Genomic DNA, 20,983 nt, shown 5'->3' on the forward strand with positions numbered 1-20,983 from the left:
TCCAATGCGGATAAGAGAAGAATTGTATATATATAAGAAAATTTATGTGTAATTCTAGATCTCTAAATTGGCGTAACATGCAAATTTATCTTAAAGAAAGGTTTTTTTTAATCCTGAAAAAGTGAATGGAGTGTGTGTTGGAAGCACTGAGATCGAATCACACCTTCAAGTAACAAAAATAGTAGAGTTTAACTTGCTTGTCTAGTTGACTTGCATGAAGTCTCTGCCTTTTCTCCCATTGTTTCATGGATTATTTGATAAGTGGGAAGGCAGGGCCGATCAAATATGTACGGATTAGCTAATTATGTTGGAGCATAACAAAATATCTGAAATGCATATATACAAGTGTGTAAAGTGGTTTGAAGAGTTTGGACAAAACAAAGAAGGGAATGGTTGTTAGTGGAAGAGGAAATTTTACTCTTTTCTTTCCTTCGTTTTGTTTTTGGTTTGATGTTTCAAATCACGGAGTCAATGACTGAATGACATTCCTAAAGAAGGTAACAGCATGTTAAAAACCAAACTTGAGAAATAACTATCGATTGAGTCTTTATTTTCATCATTTAGCTTCTCTTTTTGATTAGATGACCACTATTAGCACAAGTGGTGTTCCTTAATTCATTGTCTGTGTAATGGGGGATCAAATATTTGACTCTTTAAATATCTTTCAAGTGTGGTCTTCAGTGGCCATATTCAGCAAAGCTTAACAGTCATAATCAGTAATTATACTCATAATCATCAGTGTGTTCTTATTATAGTAAAATTCACAGTTTTCTCAAGAATCAGGTCAAACATGTTAGGTTTTGCTTTCAAAGAGTGTTTCTATTCATTCATCTCATCTAATTGAGACCAACAAAATCATTAAGATATTTAATAAAGACCAACAAAATTAATGAACACGGTGCTTTGAGAAAGTACTTGAATTTCAATAATTTAATCAAGTGGCCGAATGATATCGGATTCAAGTGATTTTTTGTAAAGATGATCTTTGAATGAATATCTACAAAATAGACCATTTGGATTAGTGAAATACAATGATGAGTGGGCTCTGCAAGGGTGTTCCTCCCTCAATGAAAGCTCTGTGTGTGTGTGTGTATATATATATATATATATATATATATATATATATATAATTGGAAGCACCAGAACTTATAATTTGTCCCAACAGTTTCAAATACTTCCTATACATCCCAAAACCCTCACTAGAGGACAGGAGTCAGTAGGTGGAAGAGAGAGAGAGAGGGTTGGGGACATGAGTGAGGCAACTAACATGATGGTGGAGTTGTCACAATGTCATGCAGATAAAAAGTAGGGCAAATGAGTTTCTCCTTCAAGTTGAAAAGCAAGATCCCATGAAACTGATAGACCCAACAAGGTAGGATCTATTTACAACTATACTTTCAAGTGTGTCACAACCAGGACAAACACAGTTCCATCCTCTTACTATATCCCACTAAAAGGTTTGCTTGCTTTTCTCATTGTCTGTACCATTATTTTTGCTGGTGGGTCTGGAGGGACATTTAGATCATATTGGAAATGGGGGGCAAAGACAATCTGGTGCTGATTTTGGTTTGGACTTTTGAAAGAGAGAAAAGCCGGCTGGATCTATTTTATGTTCACTTTCCTTGAGAAAATGCTATTGATCGATGGATACGGTTTAGCTCTCGTGTCATCTTCAAAAATCTAGAATAGAACATTGAACTAAAGTTTGAAGTGTTCCTCCTATAGCAGTTTTGTCCACAGATCCAATAGTACAACTAGAATAACAACAAAGGGGACCCAATTCCTGTCATTCTTGGTTCCTGCTATTACCACCCAAATGCACAACTTTGCATATGTGAAATGGATTGTATCAGTGGGAAAAAAAACCATCAGTGAGCCATATGGAAGAAATCTTGAAACCAACCATGAGATCCGTTGATGTGATAAGAAACACCCAGCAAAATGTGGAGGACACCAGAAGACTGTCACATCCCTATAAAGTGAAGATTGAGTTTTGAAGTGGTGGTTGATATATCATATACTAGAAGATGGATGGATAGTTGAGTAGAAGAAGCAAAAAAAGCAAAGAATATCCCATTTCCCATGTAGAGTGCGTACGTGCTGTGCCATTATGCCACTTTGAGAGAGATTACTCTAGTCTAGGAGGTATAAGTCCAAGTCTTGCTTGTCTAAGCTGTACAGTCAGCCCCCATATAGGAGGGTCGGGAACCTGCTATTGGATGTTTCATATTATGGACATCCGATCAGCTTCAGATGAACCCATAGGATCCATCCATCTCACAGTAGCTCTTGTTTCTTGGTCGTCAGACTCAGATCAGAAGAATATAATCAAATCTCCCACCTGATCATGCATCCAAAAGGGACGACCGTGATGACATGTTGGCATAGCTGTGCACCAATGGCTACTAGGGTTGCACATTGCCTTTCTGAGAGAGACGTGGGATTACTGCTACTCGGTAGAGGCACTGAGGCAGTGCCTGGTTTGCTAATTTCTTTTCATTAAAAGGGTGAAGAATTCTTTTTACCCTTATTATGGTACACAGAATTCTCTTCGAAATGGATCATTACCCTTATTATGTTACAACTTTGCTTTTCTATGCTAATCTTAATCGTGTCGTAACAGAGGATTAAAGAGGGATTCAGTTCAGATGATACTGTGTTTTAAGTACTAGGTAAAACATGTCTCCAAAGGTCCCCAGTTTTCCCCTGTTTTGGCATGGCATTGTATAGCTTGGAAACTTTATTGAGAGACACTGTTTGGTCTGTGTACAGTTTACGAGTTGAGTATTATTCAATTCAGGTGCTTTTTAAAACAATAACGAGAAGAAAAGGGCATCACCTCTTGAACAAGGAATCGATATCTTTATTCTCACATTCATATATATATATATATATATATATATATAACACCATATTATACAAGAATTAGGCCTTATTTTTCCAGAAATCTGGAACTACCCGCCGCAGACCAAAATTGAACATGTGGAATGTGTTCCCCAAACTCACTGCCTCGGGCATAGCTTAGGGTAACACTTTGGCAGATGAAACCAGTCATGGTGTTATTGGTGCTTATGTGATGACTGTGGGCTTCTCCCTTCCAGTGAAGTCCTTCAGCTTCGATACGAACAACGCCAAATCTAAAGCACAACCCAGAAAATGAATAACAGTCTATGTCAGCCTTTGTTACAGAACAGCAGTAAACTAACCTATTAACGGCTTCAGAGCCGTTTGGGCATCCGCATCATGTTTAGAGGCATCTGGCTCATATTGTTCGATGTAAATTCGAACAGTTGCTCCTGCTGAACCAGTTCCCTATATGTACGAAATTAAAAGTTACTTCCACTAGATAGAAAATAAGGTCTCGAAATTAAAGGATAAATAAGTGAAAATCACAAGAAAAATAAAGGAAGAAAGGTTATTACTGATAAGCGATATATGATCCTTGATCCATCTGTAAAAACAAACCGAACACCTTGCTTTGACACCACACTTCCATCAACCTGCAAGTTGTATGAGAGTGGATTTAAACATGTTGATCTAGAAAACTGGAATTCAGTTGCTTGAAGTCACATTTGAAGGAAGATGGAAAACATGTAATGGAGCTTACAGGATCAGTGTACGTAAAGTCATCGGCAAATTGGAGAACATAATTTCCTGTGGGATGATAATTTTCAGCATCCAAAGGTCATGGTAGTGTCAAGAGAAGTATAAGTACAAACTTACCATACTTGTCACCGGGCATGCTGCTAGAGATCAATTCTCTAAGATAATCTACCATTTTGTTGGCGCCTGCAGACTCGCATTCCTGGATAAAGGGTCACTTATTAAAAAAACTGCACTTATCCCAATAAAATACAAATTGATCTGGTTTGTAGTACAGACTGTGATTGTGCATTATGATTTAAAAATGCAGTTGCGATGATTACTTCATAGTCATATCGAGAAAAGAAATTTCTTCCATAGGTTGCCCAGTGTTCCTTCACGACGTCTGAGACAGAGACCAACTTCTCCCCAGGCTTTTTGTCTTTGTTTCTATATGCAATGATTGAAAGCCAAGCTAAAACAGCCCTGTCATTTGTAAATACATGAGTCATTTCACACAAGAAGTAACAATTGATTGCGATAGAATGGTGAAAAATATATGCCCATGAACCAGAAACACTTGGTCACATTATAAAATGTTGAAGGATCAGGTGTGTCATTACCAAAATAACAGTACTGAAAGGGATAGTATAATGATTATATAGAACTAGAAACAGAGCAAGATATCACGTATGCCAACAACATTTTGGTAAAAGAAACTAAAATTACTAAATTAAAAGAGGGCCTATATCTGGGCAGAACTGTAATAATACTATACACTATGCAAATATGACGGGGCTGTTTCACTGAAGAAAATGGGAAATCACATAAGGCAAAAGTGAGAAATCCCATGATGGATAAAAAGATTCAAGAAGCTAATCTTCAGCAGAGAATTTGCTCTTAAGCAGCCCAGATAGTAAAAATCTTTTTTAATGTAGACAAACTGTGTACTGCCCTAAAATATAGATTTAGACACATACCATATGCCATCCTTCTCACGGATATGATCAGAACCTGTTCCAAAACTCTCTTCCCCACAAATGGATAACTTCCCAGCATCCATAAGATTCCCAAAGAACTTCCAACCAGTGGGAACCTGAGCCCAAGAAGGTACATCATATGTTACCAGAGGAATATCTTGTAGGAATAAACCACTGCACGAAATACATTATGATTCTACACTTTTATCAATACAATAGTCAAAGAGAGCCAAACCTCAAAGAAAGGAAGATTCAATTTTTCAGCAACACGATCAAGTGCACCACTTGTTGGCATGGATCGAGCTAATCCCTAAATAGTTTTAAAGGGAAGAAACAAAGTCATTTATGGTTGCTCTGAAACAAAAATGCACAGCAGACAAATAAAGCTGGAAACATAGGTGCCTGACCTTGGGGCCACTCCGGAAGTATGGAATAGCTTCTTGTGCATTGGCTGCAATAATTGCAACAGAGTCTGAAGGAGTAACGAAAAAGCCTCTACCAAGAATCATGTTTCTATCACCATCCCCTAATCAAAAATGAAATTTGTACGTTATTCAACAAAATGATATGTCCATTGAAACTTAGAAACAATTGTTAAAAAAATTGTATAATCTATGAATTCAGCATTTCCATGCTTTCTCGGTTTCTCTTGTTATATCAGTACAAATAAGTTTAGAACATCAACAGGATATACTAAATAAAACTATATGCTTCTTTAGTCATGAAGCCATTAACACAAATTCTACCTCCTTAGTCAGTTAACATACCATCACTAGCTGCCCCAAAGTCAGGTCCATTTTCACTATACAGAATGTTCACCAAATCCTTGGCATATCTATTTGACAGCACAGGTCAAAATTAGCAAAGCCCAGCCATAATAGCAAGGTAGCATCAATTTAATTTTTAAACTCTTACGTAAGATTAGGATCTGGATGACCATGACCAAAATCCTCCAGAGGCACCCCATTTGAAATTGAATCCTATACATGACATGCCAGACATCTCTCATCAGGAATACAGTTATTAGATAATATACAGAGTACAACCACTTTCGTGTTCTCCTATTTGTCTAACATACCGGACTGGCTCCCAGCTTATCCACAAAGATGGGTTTTGCATAAGCACCAGTAACAGCATGCATTGCGTCAAATAGAAACCTGAAAAGTTCCAGTCATTAAGAAATAACGCAAAATCTTGAAATTACCCTCTACTACCCTATTCCAAATTTTACACTCAAGCATGGCATGAATGAATAGGAAGTGATTCCCAGTTACTAACAAATTACTGGTTATAAACCTATATCCAGACTGAAAGCAAACTCAAATACCATAAAAATCCTTGGTACAGGGCAGATGAATATACCTAAATTCTAATTGTAGAAGACTTTTGATAAGCTGGAAATCAAACACGTTCTGCACAAAATCCCATACAATTAGTGGTATTCAAACTGGATTAATTATCATAAAAAAAATTCTAAAGATGCATGATTTTTGTTTCCCACCTCCAATAGTTCCAAATAGTCAGAAACAGGATCTACAACTTCAACACTGAAGTTTCCATACTTTATAACTCCAAGAGTAGATAGGTCAACATCAGCAATATCTGCTATCTTTATTTCAGAGATCTGCATTGCACTTATATGATTCAAACTCAAATCAAATAGAGAACCGTATGGCAAGAGCACATGAAAGTTGATGCATAGTTATAAGTTTTGGAGCTTATGCTTCAAGAATATATTACTAGAGGTCAACTTCTCCTACTGGAGATTGTTATCTGTCAACTAGCTGTTTTTCAAATTGTTAATTTTGATACTAGAGCTTTTGCTGCACTGAACTCCAGAAGAAGACATGAAAGCAGGAAAAAAAAAAACTAACAGCATTTAACAAGTACGAGTAGCAGAATGTAAAATGTAGCAAATATGCACATAAAACCAGATACTTACAGAAAGGGTGTTTCCATAAATCTTATCGGTTATGGACTCAGGTGCAGGTTGACCACTACTGTAATTAAACTGGAAAGTGAACATGAGTCAGATATGAGGAAGTAGTGGATTTGGAGAAATTGCAAAGCATACACACAGAACTGAAACATATTGAGGGACAAAAAAAAATAATTGAAACATGGAAACTTTGAAGACTAGATCCTAACAGATTATATATTGCAGCATCCATTCTTTATATTATCTATGCATAAGAACTCACCTTAATACCCCAATCATAATCAGGTCCACCAGGATTGTGGCTTGCACTCATTATAAAGCCCCCATTGGCCTATAAAATGTATTGATTAATTAGAAAGAAGAGAAAGGGCAAATGAGTTCAATAATACATGATGTTCCAGGATGCTAAAATAAATAAAGTATATTGCGGCTTGCCTTCCTCTTTCGGATTACAGCAGAAACTGCAGGCGTTGACAAAATTCCTTCCCTGCATTAACAAAAGTTCATCATTAGCTCATATATTTGAAGCCTAAAGTATTACTTGAGAAGGGAATCAAAAGAATCACAAGATGTAAACAAACATATAAAGGCACTACCACTGGAAATATCTTCCAAACAAGACACTTACTTGCCAACCAAAATTTTCCCAACACCATTCCCTGCGGCAATTTTGATAATAATCTGCATTACAAATCCACAAAGACTTATAAACACGGCAAGTAGGATTTCTTTTTAAATGAACGGAGACTGAAAGTAAAAAGCAAACAGCATAATTTAATGCAGCATTGAGAGTTCAAAAAAATAAAGGATGAAAAATTGAAAAAGCACCTGTGCAGCTTCACGATTGAAGTAACGACCATCACCTCCCAAAATCAATAGCCCATTCTTGTAATCCTCGGGAGGCAATGAATTAAATAACGCCTACAGAGCAGAAAATTCTAAATCACGTTCAAAACCACAATGCACTAAAGAACAAGAGATGAATTCAACACCATAAAGAAGTGCAAGTATTCAAACCTGGATCCAATTTGCAAGATAATTGTCTTGCTGAAAAACTTTCACCTATAAACCAAACATTGTGTGGGAAGAGAATCAGGCCTCATTCAGTTGCCAAAGTGCTCTTTTGTTTCATTGCAAAGACAATGTAGGAAGAAAAGTATTCAATTTTGATTTCCTTTTGATGATATTAAGTCCATTCAAATAAACAAAAGAGAATAACGAAAAGATTAAAGAACTAACCTTCTTTCGGAGACCACTGGTTCCAGTTTTCTGGCCTTCGATTGGTTTAGTGGGAACCAGATTAATCTGAAACAAAAAGAAAACCCATTTGTTAAATCAAGCCAAAACTCAAAACGAATAAGATTCACAGAGAAAAACACATTCATGTATGCATGATACAACAAACACATAGTTTATAGACTATACAATATATAATAGACTGAGAGACCTCGATGCCCTGTTGATCAGCAACCGTTGTTGGAGAAGAAGGGGAGGAGGAGGAGGTGGCTTTAATGGTGAGGGAGTGTGAGGTTCTGAGAGGGAGGTGTGGGAGAGGAGAGAAGAGGAGAGAGAGAGATGGGTTTGGAGGAGAGAGGGAGGCATTTGAAACTGATGCTGGTTTGGGTCTGAAGGTGGGTGAGAGAAGGTTGTGCAATCTAAGAGAAAGCGCCATTCTTGATAGTTTTTGTTTGCAGAGCAGGGAGGCAGAGAGAGAGAGAGAGAGAGAGAGAGAGAGAGAGAGGGAGAGTGTGTGTATGTGTGAGAGAATGGAAGAAGTTGGGGAAGATCTAGGCCTGAATGCTGACAGATTCATACAAAGTTTGGAAAATCAATGGATGCCACATGTACGTTGGGTATCATCACTTATCTTAAGTTTTATGTCATCATGTGAATTGATTTTCTTTCCCTCCCCTGTTCGTTTTCCATACTTTCTCGAGAAAATCTTATTTATTTGTTTAATCACTTTCGCAGTCATATTGGCTAAGGGTAATTAAGCATTTGATTACTTTCCCGGGTTTAGATTATGACAGCTACGTAGTATATGCTTTTGAGAGTCTTATCATTTGATTAAAAAGATACCAGGCTCAGTTTTAATTTCCTATTTTTTTATATTTAATTCAGCAAGCCTAGGAGGCCTAGAGGCACACAAAAAGTCCTCCAAAAGCAAGGGCCCAGTATGGTCTGGGTTTGTGGGGGGTTGTACCTAACACCCAGCAACTCAAATCAAGGCCCAACCCAGACCATATTGGGTGTACCCTACACCCTTCAACCCAGCAACTGCCAACTCAACGTAATCCTTTACAACTAGGGTTTAATTTTGTAGGTTTAGTTTCGATTGGTTTTCTAATAGAGGACTGCAGGTTGCTGCTAATTTAGTGGTTCATAGGTTAGCTAGACATTACTCTTTCGGAAGTTTCTTCGCCATATCGGGAGCCTCTCACTATCATCCAAGATACTTTGGTGGAAGACCTTATGTAATATTTTACTTTTAAAATCATCGCCTTTTCATAAATAAATAAAAAAGATTTAATTTTTTAAGATGAATATAGCAATTAGGGGTGGGTATTGAGACTGAAAAATCAGAACACAGAGCCGCACTAAATAGAAAAAATAGGAAAAATTCATGTTGAATAAAAAGTCAACAAACCAGCACTAAATCAAACCAGACCGGTTCAAACCAATTTTGGTGTTGGATTCACACCTTACAAAACTGGACCGAATCAATTGCGTATTTAATATATATATATTTAATTTAAAATTATTTAAGTCCAATGTTTAATTTCTAATCTCATAACTAGTATTTCTCCAAGCCCAACTTCAAAGCACCTTTCTTGTCTAGACTCAATCATTTCTCTTTGCATGAAATTGGATCATTTGTGAATTTTAAAGCCCAAAAATAAAACTTTAGTTGGAATTTGTAAAAATAAATAAATAAAATTCAGTCCCAAAAAAAAAAAAGGGAAATCACACTGAAATCGATTTAAACCGGACCAGCTAGTTTCATAATTTTTTTTCACTAAAATTGGACTAAACCGCACTAATTAAATAATACCAATTTCAATTATGATGCGAAGTAAAAATCAAACCGAATAGCAACTGATATTACTAGGGAAGAAACAAAATTAGCACTTGACAAAAAAAGCTATTAATTTTGAAGCTAACGACCAATTGGGAAAGGAAAACGATGGACTTTTTAGAAAACCAACTATGTCGTACAAGGTGAGCTTAATGTTTCAGGAGCTTCGGATACGTGTCGAGATACTATTGGCAGACTGGTTAAAGTAGACTAGCAATGATAAAGTCTAGACTTTAGGACTAAACTGACTGGTTGTAGCTGTAGGGGTCTTTTTATAATGTTATCAGTGGAAAGAAGCACTATCCGATGCCCGTTAGTCGACACGCGTTTCTGTCACTTCCCTCCCTAACTCTCAGTCTCTCACAAAGTAACGTAGATAGATAGTGCCACAAACCATAAAAAATCAAATGAACTTAAAATTGCCTTGTTTGTTTTTTGTGGTGCAATTACAATTGCAGTATAATACACATACGTTTATAATATTAGAGTGAGAAAGAAAGGAAGGAAGAAAGCAACAAGGAAAAGAATAACTCTCTATCATCAATGGGGAGAGGGAGAGTGGTGTTGGAGAGAATAGAAAACAAAATCAACCGTCAAGTGACCTTCTCAAAACGAAGAAATGGTCTGCTCAAGAAAGCCTACGAGCTCTCTGTGCTCTGCGATGCCCAAGTTGCCCTCATCATCTCCTCCAGCAGTGGCAAGCTCTATGAGTTTGGCAGCACTGAGTATACATATATACATATTTCTCTGTTTTTTTATATAATTATTAATTCCCTTGTTCTTGATTTATTTAACAAGTTATGTTTCATTTGATTCTTAAAACATCGTAAATAAGTTTGTACGTATATAAGAATTCTTAGTTTATATATGATTATTTGGTGAACCTAATTGCTTGTTTTCGTTTACAAAAAATTTTGTTTCCTCCGATGGGGGGAGACTTTGTATTGAGAGCCTATGCTACTCCGATGGGTCTTGACTGGAGGTACTGAAGGTCGTCATCCTAGCTAGCTAGGGTTTCTTTCTCCTCTCAGTTTATTCTTTGGGATTTTATATATCTAGGGTTTCTTTCTTTTTATCTACCTCAGTACCTGCTTTGATTATGTCTGGGCTGAGAGAGAGAGAGAGAGAGAGAGAGAGAGAGAGAGAGAGAGAGAATTCAAGAGTCGAGATTTATTGGTTTTTGCCAAGGAGGTAGAATGCATGACCTGTCGGTTGTGGCTCGACCTATCACATCATTTTTTTCTGATATGGAAAATTTAGGTAGAGTTCTGTCGCTTATTATACTAGCTTAGCTTTCATTTTGCGGACTGCAGCACGCACTTAGGTAGTTTAAATATTCTTCATTGTTTGCTTTTCTTTTGGTCTTAAGTAGCTTTGTGGATCCTCTTTTTTTTAATAATAATAATAAAGAGTATCTTTATAAGCTCCTCTTCATGTTTCCTTGTTCATTTAAGTTTTTGCGGTTGCGGGAGTAATCAAGAGCTCTTCCTATTCTGCTCATATGTAGATTGATTACTGTATCTCAAGTATATCCAGCCTCATGATTGTTCTCAATGTCAAATAAATTCTTCAACAAAAAAAGCCAAGAAAGTTAGCATATCCAGTCATGTTTTTACAAATGCTTTTCATGATTACTGATATATATGCAACTCTCTCAGTCATAACTCAGTTCATTCTTTGATTAGCGTGAACAAAATTCTTGAGCGGTACCGTCAATGTTGCTACTCCTTACAGGGCAATGTTGCTGAGAATGAAACACAGGTGCTATTTCATAATTACCTTGTGTTGTTATCACATCGGAACGAGAGGGCCTTCTTTCTCGGTCTCATTTCTATATTTTCTTCATCTTTTTATTGTCTTATGCAGAACTTATACCAAGAGGTCTCCAAATTAAAGATCAAATACGAGTCTCTTCAAATTTCAGAGAGGTATGTAATATCATAATTCAAATCTATTGCTTTTTTGTTTTTTTCATCAATCTTTCAGACATGCAATGAATTCTTAGCCTCGCATATTTAGGCATTTGCTTGGAGAAGATCTTGAAAAGCTTCGCCTGAAAGAACTGGTGAATCTTGAGAATCAACTCGACAAAACTCTCTCAAAAGCTAGACAACGAAAGGTACTAGTAACATGTATAGTCTCACATGATATGTTGTCAAATACTCAAAGGTCTCTAACTATGACGTCTTAGTTACCACGGTCAAAGGAAGATATATCAGCCATGGCCAATCAGATAATGAGTAGAGGATAGGTAAATGGGGATATTTTCTAAATTCTTTTGAAGGATAGTACACTTTTAGATTTTTATAAACGAAGAAAAAAAAGGTACGGATAACTGAATTTTGCTTAAAACCCTTACAAGATTCGAGCTTGCATAAGGATCATTAGCAAAAACTATCCAATTTTCCCCTAAAATAAGAAACAATAAGTATGGTAGAGCCAAAATGAAGTGCCACCTATATATATATATATACACACACGACCATAATATGTTTCACATATTGATCCTGTTCTATCTTGGATTAAGCTATAAATATAATCACAACGTTGCCATGATTATTGATTCATTCTTGCTGTTGTATAATATATGCAGACGGAGATGATGTATGATCGATTAGAAGAACTGCGCCAAAAGGTATGAATATCGCCATCCTGAACCAAATGAAGTTGGAGCTACATATTTTCATCTCATTCTGATCTGTTTTGGAATTTGGCCATAACTTTGTACACGTAATTCCTTAAAGAGTACTAGATAGATATGGTCGAGGGTATACAATGTGTTTGATTTCCCTAATGTTTAGAAGGGCGATGGAATTTTAACTTAATAGGAAAAGAAAAAACTTTTTATACTCTTCATTTATTGGCCTTCTAAGTCGACATCATATAATAATTTGTGTGTGAATTGACAGGAGAACGATCTTGGAGAGAAAAATAAGCAGCTCAAATCCGAGGTACTTTTAACAATATTAGTATTGAATTCCCAAAGCCCCACCATGTGATATGATTTTCAATGTTCCACGTTTCTATTTTGGAATTTCAGCTTGAGGAAGAAGGACATGCTCAAGCAACACTGCAAGGTCCGGGAGAGCTTCCACTTACAAAAGACAATCGCATTGAATCAGAGCATCCCACCTTACGCTTACAGATATGGTAAACATTCGATCATATATCCCTTTCCTCTCATATATGCTCTCACCAACAATAATATTTGATAAATGTGGTTGTGGATATAAAATTTCAATTTATAAAATAGGGATCACCAACCAGTCCCCAAAGAAAAAGCAGCTGATGATGATCAAGGGAGGACCATGGTGGGTGGGAGCAAGAGTAACTGCAACCAGCGGGGTTGGCTTCTTTAAAAGTTCATCACATTATATACATATGTATGTATAAATTGTTCAAGCGAAGCAAGCGATTTATTTGCCTGCATAACTATCTAGTACTTTCAAGACATGCTTAATTACTGACACATTAATAATTTAGAGTAATGAAGACATAAGTTAGCTGCATATTCTTTTGATGCATAAAATGAAACATTCTTCCACTCTAGTTAATTGTTTTTCCTTTTGTTTTGTTATCCCCCCAAAAAAATTATCTTTTTATTACCCAACTTTCCTAAGAAATCATCATATATGTACTCGACATGAGCTTAACTAGCTATGAACTTTCGTTTTCGAAACATGGACCATATCAACCAGTCGCCCGGTTACATCAATTGAAAGGAGGAGCATGGTGGTGTAGTGTGGGGTGGAAGCAGCTGCAAATTTAATGTCATATTAATTTGTTCTTTCCGTAATATAAGAGGATTTTCTGTGGCTTGAAAACACCAAGGTGAACTTATTACACACATATTTATTGGATGAGAAATTAATACTACGGTAGTTCGATCATATGGTTCATCTTGTATATGTGTTATAATATGAGTGGACAACATAGTTTATTTTCTTCCTTTTTTAGGAAATAGTATTTATAAATATTCACTTATATTATAACATGTGTACAAGATGTATCATGTGACCATACTACCATAGTATTCTATAATCTCTTAGAAGGAATATATGTTACTTACTTACTCTATTCAATTTTGGCTCTCAAATAACTTGAATTATTTAGCAATCAAACGATTTGTCCATGGCTATTTTAGGAGAAAGACTTCTATGGAACGGGAGATAACACTATTTTACTATCTTCGATCAATAACATTATGACATGCATGATAACACTTCCACATAACATGACATTATTAGTCAAAAATAATAAAACAATACTATCACCATTGCAACTAAATTTTTCTCATATTCATATATATATATATATATATATGATTTAATCTCTCAAATGGTTGATCGTGCATTGTTTTATTCCAATGAATGCATAATTAAGTTCCAAAATCTTTTCCTAAGGATTCCCACTTTGAGGCTGTGAGCTATAATGTTTTCAAAAGGATAATTAGGGAGGCGGCATTTGCTTTTTTTCCCAAGTTCCGTATTGGCTTTCCGAATTGGCTTTCGACCCCACGGCATGCATGCTGCCACGAGGATTGTGCTTTGGCTTTTCATTGGGGGGGTTGTCGGTCTCTCCACCGCTGATATCGACATCCATCCACAAACAAAATTCCTTCCTACCTATCTATATCTATTTACATTCTATTTTTCAGTTTTCATTTTCTTTTGACACAACAGATATTCAGGAGGAGAGGGAGGAAATTCAAACACAAGATTACGAGTGTAGATATAATTATTTTTAACCACTTAAGTTACAAACTTCTTTTTTTAGAATCACTTTTTATTTTAAGGGTCCGTTTCATAACGTTTACATTTTTACAACCTTTTTTTTCTTTCTTTATTGGAACATTTTTACAACATTAAAAAACCATAAAACAGCATAAAACTGGTCATATGCGCATAATATAATGAGACGCAGATAATAGCTGATGAGGAGAAAACAAAATTTTTTGATGGTGTTTTAATTAATCTGTTTTGGTAATTAACGTTTGGTCAATGTGCAGTTCCGTTGATAGGATGGAGCCCTGAGCATGTTACTAGGTGCAAATACGAAATGATATTATGATGGGCTGAGCACGATGTTTTATACGATATATAAAAACCAACAGTATTGTGTTTATTTTGATATTATTGCTAATTGCTGGGATTGTGTATGCATGTAGCTTTCGTGGAAAGAAAAAAACAAAAAAAAACAAAAAGCCTGTTCCCCAAGCTGACTGTATTTGGGATTTGGGATTTGGATTCTTACTGTAATTATTATTTTAAGCATGTAAATCAAAGTTTTGACGTTAATATTGGTCTCAAATTCTAATCCAATTATTATTATTGATCTGAAAAGTGGTCCCCACAACCAATTATAAACTAATTAGGGATTTTCTTAATCAATAAAAGTACCCAAACACTCCAAATTTAAGATGCTTTTTAAAAATAATTTTACAAACAAGAAATTAAATTTGTCTCCTTTTCATTAATAAATCATTTTTGTTTACAGAAACAATTTACTTTAAAATGTGTGGACAATCGACCACCCGGTTGTTCGTAAGTGTTTTAAATAAAGATGCAAAGTTTTCTCGGAAAAACAGTTCCTCCACTCGGACCATTCAAGACAAAGGTGGCCCAAGGACAAATTCATACTAAAATATTATAGTTTTTTTTAGAGATATTTAATTATATATCTATTTTCAGCACTAATAATATAGATAAATTCTACACTATTGAATTTTTATAAACAAACCCAAAAAATAATAGCTGGTCCTATTGAATTTAAGTTTGATTATTAAATTACTTTAATACCCTACTAGCCTCCCTGCACGCGCTTCCGCGCCTGCAAGAGGCTTTTTTTAAAAAAAAATTTAAATTTATTTTAGAATTAAAAAAGATAATGGGTAGTTGTGTTCCCTAAAAATAGGATCCATTATCTGCTTTTTCTTTTTCTTTTTCTTTTTTTTTAAATATGAAAAAGTGTGAATTTACTGTATTATCCTCATTTAATTAATAATTTGAATTCTTAATGTTTGCATTAACCAAGGGCATTTTCTGGTATTTTAAATGTTTCACCATTCTCTGCCTTTTGCTTTATATATATAGATTAAGTATTTTGGGTTTTTTTTAATGAAATTTTGAGGATTGGGCTTGTTTTAAGAATTTAATAGCAGTTTTGTAATTTATAAGAAGTTAAAAGCCTCTTTATTTTGTTGTAAATGGGTTTTGGGTGTGTTTGTAAAGTCTATTTCATATAAGGTATTTTTATAATTTAGGCCCTTATATTGTGTATAATAGTGAATCTCTTACACAAGCATATATTTTTTTTAATTATTTTTTTGAGGACCTTTCCTATTGAGATGAGCGATAGCATACTAAACTCATACCCACTATACGGATGCTAGGACTCGAACCCAGGACATTGCCTAAGGAAGTAAATACTTCATACTACTACACTAGAAAATGAAATATAAAATGAAATATTTTTGCTCACTATTTTAATGTGAGATCCCACATCGACCAAACGGAGAGGGGGGTGATGTGCTATATATGGCACACCTCGCATCCATCTAACACGAGGCCTTTTGGGAGCTCACTGGCTTCGGAGTACTGGGAACTCTGAAGTTAAGCGAGTGGGAGGCTGGAGCAATCCCAGGATGGGTGACCACCCTGGGAAGTTGCTCCGTGAGCTCCCAAGAACAAAACCTTGCGGGTCGCTGGGGTAAGCCCGGCCCAGAGAGGACAATATCGTGTTACGGCAGAGCCGGTCCGGGGTGTGACAGAATGGTATCAGAGCCACTCTGCCGTGGGGTGCGAGTGTGCCGACGAGGACGTCGGATCCCTTAAGGGGGGTGGATTGTGAGATCCCACATCGACCAAACGGAGAGGGGGTGATGTGCTATATATGGCACACCTCGCATCCATCTAACACGAGGCCTTTTGGGAGCTCACTGGCTTCGGAGTACTGGGAACTCCGAAGTTAAGCGAGTGGGAGGCTGGAGCAATCCAAGGATGGGTGACCACCCTGGGAAGTTGCTTCGTGAGCTCCCAGAAACAAAACCGTGCGGGCTGGTGAGAATGTAGCCAGGCCCAAAGCGGACAATATCGTGTTACGGCGGAGCCGGTCCGGGGGGTGACATTTAATTCAAGGTGTATACTCACTCTCCTTGTTAATACATAATATGTGTCCATAAACCTAACTATAGTTAACATTTTACTTTAATTTATGTCACTATAATTATGCTTATAAATACGGATCAAATATTAAAAAAAATGGTGAATACACCTTAAGTTAAAATGGTGAGAAGATCATTTATTTACAACGGAATGGTATACAAAATCAACAAATCTTACTGAATATAAAATATTATGACTACCCAAACCGGCAAAAATGTGCCCAATATAAAATGCTTTACACGTAGCCCTGACGACTTAAAAGTATAAATAAATAAAAAAGGAGAAAGGAAAAGGGAATATAATTTTTATTTATTTTATGGGTCACAAAAGACAGGTAAGAATGGGCTGAGGATCTGGGTTATAAAATTGCGAGATTGCCATGGCTGCATATGTGTTTGTTTTTCTTTTTGTAACAGCTTCTCAGACGACTTCAAGATCGCAGATTGACCCTCCTATTAAGCCTCTACTTCCTTTATTTTGGCTTCCTTCTCCTTATTAACACCACCAACTACACTTCACCAAGCCACCAACACCAAACCTTCTCTCTCTCTCTCTCTCTCTCTCTCTCTCCCTCCATTTCTTGTTGCATACGCTGCTCTCTGGTTAAAGTTCAGTCTCTTGAATTCCATTCCTACAATGGCTAATAATCTCACATCTGGTTAGTTTACCACTTATTTCCCTGTTTTTCACATGTACACTGCTTTTTGATTATATGCCTCCTAATTAAAGTTGGGATTTTGATTCCATTTAGTATCTCATTGGGAACTTTCATAATCTGGGTTCAAGCTAGTTTTGTTAGTTGAAATTGCTCATTTGCAAAAAAAGATTTCTGATTTCTTTCTTCTTGGGCTTTTCCTTGTATTGGGTTTCTGTTTTGTTCAATTTCCTTTCGCAGTAATGAATCTTTTTCTCTTAATGTTTGATTGCATCTCTGTTACAAAGTTCACTGCACCGAATTTTGAGACACCTTTAATCGTAAATTCTTTTCTTTCAAGTGAAAAATCATGTCACGGGTATATCTGCTTCCTAGCAGTTGATCCAGAATCTTAATATATTTGAAAAAAAAAAAATCTTGCTTTTATATGGATTCATTATATGTTAAGCTTTATACGGAACATGAGTTTGGTTGTTGATCTGTGAACTGTCTTGAAGCTGTTTGAAAAATTACAGAATGAACAGTAGAAGATTAGTTGGGAAACAGTTGTTCTGTAAAGACGAACCTTTTTAGTTTACTAAATATGCCGAATCACATCATCTGTATTTTCTTGGTGCAACTGTGTGATTTTGATTTTGATTTTGAACCAGTTGGCTAGCAGTTTATAGCTTTATCTTGTAGCTGCTAATTCTTTTCCCCGATATATGTCTCGAAATTAAGAAATTTTGGGTATTAATTAACCTTAAGCATACATCCAAACCAGGACAGCTAAATATGCAACATGGTGGCCGAGAAATAGTATGTTGAAAGACAATTTTGTTTCCTTTTTGTTGTTTGATTAGTAATGCTCAAATTATGTGACTGCAGCTCTTGATAAAAAATTGGTTCTGGGTGAAGATTCTAAAGAACCTTCCCCAGATGCAAAAGGAGGGTCGAAAGATGACAAGTCCCTGGTTGTTTGCTTTGGGGAAATGCTGATTGACTTTGTGCCCACAGTCGGTGGAGTTTCACTTGCTGAAGCACCTGCGTTTAAAAAAGCTCCTGGTGGTGCTCCTGCTAATGTGGCTGTTGGCGTCTCAAGACTGGGTGGTTCATCAGGTTTTATAGGCAAGGTGCATTAGAGTATTTCTCTCCTCTGTATTTTGCTTCTGTCTAAGTTAGTTTTATCACGTTTTCCTTTAGCTTTTACCTTTTCTCCTGGGATCTCTGTTATGGCGAAAGATTTTATAGTCACCTTTTGTTGTAAATGTAAGACCTATGACAAATAGAATGTCACTTTCATCCTGTTTACTGAATCTCCCTCTCCACCCTTTGTTAAGTGTATATTGAGTCTTTTTTAGTATTAGATGGTTCAAAGTATGCATCTTTCTCAACTCTTTGTATATACCCCATTTCACAATCTCTAGAAGTGTAATTCAAACGATGTTTTCTCACAGTTTCAGGGAACCACCTTTAGATTTGACATCTTTGCACTCTGAATTTTTTTTCTTTAATATATATGTTATCCTACTAGCCTTTTCTCTAATATAATAAGGACCCTATCTTCTTACGGAACCTAGTGGATTTTAGTGGCTCCATCCATTGCATAATCTTAAAACTGCCTGAGTTTTCTGTATGATATTTTGACCTTGTTTTAACTTATTACATACTTGCATTACAGGTAGGTGATGATGAATTTGGCTACTTGTTGGCTGACATTTTAAAGCAAAACAATGTTAACAATTCTGGGGTGCGATTTGATCCCAGTGCAAGAACTGCATTGGCATTTGTTACGCTCAGAGCTGATGGAGAGCGTGAATTCCTGTTTTTCCGTAATCCAAGTGCTGATATGCTTCTACGTGAATCAGAACTCGACATAAATCTCATTCAACAGGTGTGCCTTTGTTTTTCATTTGAATTAGGAAACTGTGCATAAAATATATGAAGGTTACTCATTTTTCAGAAGTTTACTGATCCAGGTGATATTGACTGCAGGCAAGAATGTTCCATTATGGTTCAATTAGTTTGATTGACGAACCATGCAGGTCAACCCATCTTGCTGCAATGAGGATTGCCAAGAAGTCTGGTTGCATCCTTTCTTATGATCCAAATTTAAGATTGCCATTGTGGCCATCAGAAGAGGCTGCACGGAAGGGCATAATGAGTATATGGGATCAAGCAGATATAATCAAGGTATAATACCTGAAGATACAAAATTCATGTATAGCTGTTGCATAGGTGCAAATCTTCTGTTTGTATCTGTAGCCTTGGTGTTCATCAGGTTTTTTCTTATATACAACCTTGCAGATAAGCGAGGATGAAATCACTTTCCTGACTGGCGGTGATGATCCTTATGATGATAATGTTGTGTTAACCAAGCTTTTTCATCCCAACCTTAAACTGTTGGTAGTAACTGAAGGATCAGAGGGTTGCAGATATTACACTCAGGTAAGTTTGTGAAATCTATTTTATTTTTCTACGTTCATTGTCTTTCTCCTCTCTTGTATAAAAGCTCAGTAAACTATGTTACTTCTGACTTCAGTGAGTTATTTCAAGAACAATCATGCCATTTTGTCCTTTCCACACCGTATAAGATAGAAAATGTAAAAGTTTGTCATCGCATTCTTTATTGGAAAAACAATTGTTGGCATAACTTGGCCCCTTTACAAAGTCAGTGGCCTCAACACCATGTTATGGCTCATCTGGTAGTGAAGAGGCATTCATATTTTTGTTATAAGAAAAAATTGTGGAACAATAGGAATGGGGTTTGCCTTTTTTCCACTTTATTCTCTGTATCACATTGATTGGTTATAAGAAAATTGACACCAACCAATATTCCTCAGAAATTTCGGGGCCGGGTTGCTGGTGTTAAAGTTAAACCTGTTGATACAACTGGTGCCGGTGATGCATTCGTCAGCGGGGTACTGAACAGCATAGCTTCTGACTTGAGTCTTTTTCAGGTATATAAAGTTCTTGCAAGGGATTGAGAAAATCATCCCCCCATTGAATACTTTCATATATTTCCTGCATCTGAAACTCACCCATAAAATTTCACTTGCAGAATGAGCAGGGGCTACGAGAAGCTCTACTCTTTGCTAATGCATGTGGTGCACTCACAGTAACAGAAAGAGGAGCCATTCCTGCAATGCCAACAAGAGAAGCTGTGCTTCGGTGCTTAGCTCAGGTTGCTGATAAAAAGTAGAGACGACAGTCATTCAGTCAGTGTATTCATGTATCATCCATCAACCTTGGTGTAATTTGAGTTTCATTTCCCCTGCTGAGATACCTTTGAGCTTTTTGCTCCTGGAGGACCTCCCTACTATAAAGTTTCGTTTTAGCCTCGCCCTGGCTTGTTTTATTACACTTGAGCACTCAGGAGGTGTCTCTCTGATTTGAAAGTGTACACTGATGTAGTGGTTTTACCAATATAAACCACTGCCAGCCAATAAATTTTCAAGTCCAAAATGTTAGCATAATTGCATTCGTGAATGAAACTTTTTTTTAAATATATTTTTTTAAAACAAGTTGTTTACTTTTTATATTTTTTCAGATTTTTCTTCATGCTTAATTTTCTAGATCCCAACGTATTAAAAATAGATACTTTATAGC

At 36.3% G+C, this 20,983-nt stretch overlaps 3 protein-coding genes across 3 annotated transcripts; 2 read left to right on the top strand and 1 right to left on the bottom strand.

The window, feature by feature from the left end:
* Nucleotides 1-2,767: 2,767 nt before the first annotated feature.
* LOC117617771 (phosphoglucomutase, chloroplastic) lies at nucleotides 2,768-8,377 on the bottom strand. The gene is made up of 22 exons (XM_034347306.1): nucleotides 7,949-8,377; nucleotides 7,741-7,806; nucleotides 7,519-7,563; nucleotides 7,330-7,422; nucleotides 7,130-7,182; nucleotides 6,937-6,988; nucleotides 6,764-6,832; nucleotides 6,505-6,573; nucleotides 6,064-6,186; nucleotides 5,925-5,974; nucleotides 5,641-5,719; nucleotides 5,478-5,542; nucleotides 5,330-5,397; nucleotides 4,970-5,088; nucleotides 4,798-4,872; nucleotides 4,563-4,678; nucleotides 3,927-4,068; nucleotides 3,724-3,805; nucleotides 3,608-3,654; nucleotides 3,423-3,500; nucleotides 3,207-3,312; nucleotides 2,768-3,137 (listed from the first exon to the last, which is right to left on the bottom strand). Exons 1-22 carry the CDS (start codon nucleotides 8,312-8,314, stop codon nucleotides 3,070-3,072), a joined length of 2,031 nt encoding a protein of 676 aa, XP_034203197.1. The 5' UTR covers nucleotides 8,315-8,377; the 3' UTR covers nucleotides 2,768-3,069.
* Nucleotides 8,378-10,113: 1,736 nt separating this feature from the next.
* LOC117618977 (agamous-like MADS-box protein MADS3) lies at nucleotides 10,114-13,126 on the top strand. Its single transcript, XM_034348781.1, has 8 exons — nucleotides 10,114-10,302; nucleotides 11,263-11,338; nucleotides 11,444-11,505; nucleotides 11,597-11,696; nucleotides 12,171-12,212; nucleotides 12,487-12,528; nucleotides 12,618-12,727; nucleotides 12,831-13,126. Exons 1-8 carry the CDS (start codon nucleotides 10,121-10,123, stop codon nucleotides 12,934-12,936), a joined length of 720 nt encoding a protein of 239 aa, XP_034204672.1. The 5' UTR covers nucleotides 10,114-10,120; the 3' UTR covers nucleotides 12,937-13,126.
* A 4,005-nt stretch (nucleotides 13,127-17,131) lies between these two features.
* On the top strand, nucleotides 17,132-20,880 carry LOC117618974 (probable fructokinase-7). The gene is made up of 7 exons (XM_034348777.1): nucleotides 17,132-17,398; nucleotides 18,263-18,507; nucleotides 19,056-19,268; nucleotides 19,370-19,567; nucleotides 19,682-19,822; nucleotides 20,218-20,334; nucleotides 20,436-20,880. The coding sequence occupies exons 1-7, from the start codon at nucleotides 17,377-17,379 to the stop codon at nucleotides 20,574-20,576; spliced, it is 1,077 nt and encodes a 358-aa protein (XP_034204668.1). The 5' UTR covers nucleotides 17,132-17,376; the 3' UTR covers nucleotides 20,577-20,880.
* The last annotated feature ends 103 nt before the right edge of the window (nucleotides 20,881-20,983 follow it).

This window comes from Prunus dulcis, chromosome 2, assembly GCF_902201215.1.
Source record: "Prunus dulcis chromosome 2, ALMONDv2, whole genome shotgun sequence".
Lineage (NCBI taxonomy): Eukaryota > Viridiplantae > Streptophyta > Magnoliopsida > Rosales > Rosaceae > Prunus > Prunus dulcis.

What these genes read in the sequence shown, in the direction of transcription:
- LOC117618977 (XM_034348781.1), top strand. Translation starts at nt 10,121, where the DNA reads ATGGGGAGAGGGAGAGTGGTGTTGGAGAGAATAGAAAACAAAATCAAC. An exon ending in TATGAGTTTGGCAGCACTGA is followed by an intron (nt 10,303 to 11,262) that starts GTATACATATAT and finishes TTCTTTGATTAG; the next exon opens with CGTGAACAAAATTCTTGAGC. An exon ending in TAGAAGAACTGCGCCAAAAG is followed by an intron (nt 12,213 to 12,486) that starts GTATGAATATCG and finishes GTGAATTGACAG; the next exon opens with GAGAACGATCTTGGAGAGAA.
- LOC117618974 (XM_034348777.1), top strand. Translation starts at nt 17,377, where the DNA reads ATGGCTAATAATCTCACATCTG. An exon ending in ACATAAATCTCATTCAACAG is followed by an intron (nt 19,269 to 19,369) that starts GTGTGCCTTTGT and finishes TATTGACTGCAG; the next exon opens with GCAAGAATGTTCCATTATGG. An exon ending in ATCAAGCAGATATAATCAAG is followed by an intron (nt 19,568 to 19,681) that starts GTATAATACCTG and finishes ACAACCTTGCAG; the next exon opens with ATAAGCGAGGATGAAATCAC.
- LOC117617771 (XM_034347306.1), bottom strand. Translation starts at nt 8,314, where the DNA reads ATGAATCTGTCAGCATTCAGGCCTAGATCTTCCCCAACTTCTTCCATT. An exon ending in CTTTGGGGCAGCTAGTGATG is followed by an intron (nt 5,089 to 5,329) that starts GTATGTTAACTG and finishes ATTTTTGATTAG; the next exon opens with GGGATGGTGATAGAAACATG. An exon ending in GGCTCTGAAGCCGTTAATAG is followed by an intron (nt 3,138 to 3,206) that starts GTTAGTTTACTG and finishes GTTGTGCTTTAG; the next exon opens with ATTTGGCGTTGTTCGTATCG.